Genomic DNA, 3,159 nt, shown 5'->3' with positions numbered 1-3,159 from the left:
GAAAAACAGAGGTGTTTCGGCCCTCCAGGACCGGAATTGAAGAACCCTGGACTATACTGTCTTACCAATGAACAGAGCCGCACTGGCAATTGATGCCTTTCTCTCACAATGCATTGTTTCCTCTGATCAAAAGTACATGATCTCTCTCTACGATATCGTTATCCTCTTTATACGTGTGCAAAGTATTTGATCAAGGATGACATTTTGTCAAAGCCTCATTGTGAGAGAAGCCAGTCATAGATTGTCAGAGGTGCTCTGCTCATCGTTGAGACATAGTCAGTAATCTCTGAGACTCACCATGTCTTTGATCTGGGAGAGAGTAATCTGCAGGGTGACGTTCAGGGCTTTGTCTGTGTCCTCCACCGGCCGCAGGGCGTTTGAGTAGTTCTCCATCAGGTCGGTGAGCAGCTGCTGAGCGTACCGGCCCTGAGCCGAGTGGACCACTGCGATAGGAGAATATAGAAGTTATTTGTTGTAGGACTCTGAGGGGTCAAAGGTGGCATGATATTGGCCCCATGGAATGCTGGTTCAAGCCCCCCTCCACTGTTACCCCATTTAATCGACCTGAGCAGCAATTAAAGGAGGGCCTTGTTTGGATAGAGTAAGGTCTGGAGAGATGTGATGCATGGGTCGAAGTGCCCAAGGCTCTAGCCGAACAATCAAAACACTTTATGTTGTTAACTATAAAAGCAAAAATGTCGATCTAGGTCAGAGATAATAGACTGGTAATAGTATATCAAATGAGACATATAGAAATATAATCTTTAGATTTCCATAGACTAAACTCCTAAGGCTTTCCCAAAAATGTCCAAAGTACAGCACAAGTGCCACTGACTTACCTTGGAGCAACATCATCGCAAAGCACACAACTGGAACCATCTTCCGCATTTTGGAAGAATAACTCCAGAAGGAAACTTGAGGATGTTGGAGCAACATAAATAACGTATCTTTGGTTTAAATCCATTCAGGTTTACATGATGTCCATTCAACCCCAATTGAACTCAATTGCTGATAGCATCCCGTAATTTCCGTTCGTCCTCCTCGCGCTTCAGGGTAGCGCTTATTGCTTGGCAGAGGAGGCTGCATGCCTGCTCAGACACGGAATAGGACCCCAGCTATCACGTAGCACGCGCAGACCGAGGGAAACAAGATGCCCCCGGAGCATCGGCTCAGCGCACACAGGATCTATTCAGCTGTCAATCAAATGCTTGGCAGGTGGGCTCGCGGGCCTGCAACAGGCTGTGGGTCATATGAGATATGCAGAAGATTCAATCAATATAATAGTGGATCAACGGTCTTAAAACATAATGGCATGGGTATCCGGTTTGGATAGGGCATAGGAATGTTTGTGTGGTATTATCATCTGTGGTAGTCAAATGGTTATAGCCTACAATTCTCTGGATGTGGGGGTTGGCTCCTCATCCACACAAGAAGACTCGAGGCTGTAATCGCTGCCAAAGGTGCTTCAACAATGTACTGAGTAAAGGGTCTGAATACTTATGTAAATATATGTATGATATTTCAGTTTTTTGTTTTAATACATTTGCAAAATTTGTCATTATGGGGTATTGTGTGTAGAAGGGAAAAAAACAATGAATCCATTTTAGAATAAGGTTGTAATGTAACAAAATGTGGAAAAAGTCAAGGGGTCTGAATTCTTTCCAAATGCACTGTATAGACAGGTGGGTGCCTTTCCAAATCATGTCCAATCAATTGAATTTACCACAGGTGGACTCCAATCAAGTTGTAGAAACATCTCAAGGATGATCAATTGAAACAGGATGCACCTGAGCTCAATTTCGTGTCTCATAGCAAAGGGTCTGAATGCTTATGTAAATAAGGTATTTCTGTTTTTTCTTTTTAATAAAGTTGCAAAAATGTCTAAAAAACTTTTTTTGCTTCGTCATTATGGGGTATTTTGTGTAGATTGATGAGAATTTATTTTTATTTAATCCATTTTAGAATAAGGCTGTAACGTAACAAAATGTGGAAAAAGTCAAGGAGTCTGAATACTTTCCAAATACACTGTAAATGCACACATTCATTCAGGTTACAGACCATGTAACTAGGCCTAGGAACCCTAGACAAAGCAAGTGCAACAATATCCGTAGTTTTGTAACATATGGGAGCTTGTACAGCATACATTTTAACACATGTTGGTCCTCTGTAGCTCAGCTGGTAGAGCACGGCGCTTGTAACGCCAAGGTAGTGGGTTCGATCCCCGGGACCACCCATACACAAAAATGTATGCACGCATGACTGTAAGTCGCTTTGGATAAAAGCGTCTGCTAAATGGCATATTATATTATATTATTATTATATTTGTGGTTCTAGTCCGGGTGGTTTTGAAGCGGTATGGTTCGGTAGTGTGGTTGTGCATATGTTGAGAAAGTTTGTAGCAGGTTTTTGTGTCGAGCTAGCATGCTAGGTGAGGTTTGCAGTAGGGCTAATGTGAGTTTCAGTTTGCTGGCTAGCAAGATAGCTCATGTTTTTTTGGTCAACATAAATGTTTGGTGTGGCCGCACCCGCGAAGGTAGTCAGTTGTTTACAGCTGGTAGTCGTTAGCTACTGTAGGGCTGATGAGGTGTTTTGCTCGTGGGCCGGAACATTTTGTGTTTTGGCTACAGTTTTGGTAGCTTTTGTTAGTGCTGTTTGCAGGATTACATTACCCAGTTTGGAGTCTGGAGGACTCTGTGGCACATGTATTTGTGTTAGTGCTAGGCTAGTGGCTAACAGTTGCTATGGTATGTAGCTTTGGTAAATCAGGATGTGTTAGTGCTAGGCTAGTGGCTAACTGTGGCTATGGTTTGTAGCTTTTGTGCATGGCATTCTGGTTTGGTTTTGCCTGGTATGAGTGGACATCTCTGGCGCTTGGAACACATGCATGTATAGGTTGGTTAGCAGTGAGCTACTGTCTAACTTTGACATTTGTCAGTCGATTTATTAGTTCTGTTTAGCCTACTGATTTTGACTATGGGGGCATATGAGCCAGCAGTGTTTTGTGCTGATGTAGAGAATAGTTGGGTGTTTCTCAATCTAACAAGTGGGGGGGGGGACCACGAAGATCTCCCCCACCACACGAGCCCGAGGGGGTGCAAAACCCGACAGGAGATCATGTCAGTGACTCAACCCACTCAGATCGAGTATAGCAACAACAAA

General features: G+C 43.4%; 1 protein-coding gene across 1 annotated transcript in view; it reads right to left on the bottom strand.

The window, feature by feature from the left end:
* The window catches only part of LOC121546729 (neuronal acetylcholine receptor subunit alpha-9-II), a 5,335-nt gene extending 4,447 nt beyond the window's left edge, over nt 1-888 (bottom strand). The window contains exons 1-2 of the mRNA XM_041857968.1: nt 840-888; nt 298-443 (exon numbers count right to left, since the gene is read on the bottom strand). Of these exons, the coding sequence (XP_041713902.1) occupies nt 298-443; nt 840-888 (195 nt within the window). The remainder of the gene's footprint in view (nt 1-297; nt 444-839) is intronic.
* Nucleotides 889-3,159: the final 2,271 nt, after the last annotated feature.

Source organism: Coregonus clupeaformis, chromosome 3, assembly GCF_020615455.1.
Source record: "Coregonus clupeaformis isolate EN_2021a chromosome 3, ASM2061545v1, whole genome shotgun sequence".
NCBI classification, from domain to species: Eukaryota; Metazoa; Chordata; class Actinopteri; order Salmoniformes; family Salmonidae; genus Coregonus; species Coregonus clupeaformis.
This window is presented reverse-complemented; position numbering and strand designations above follow the sequence as displayed.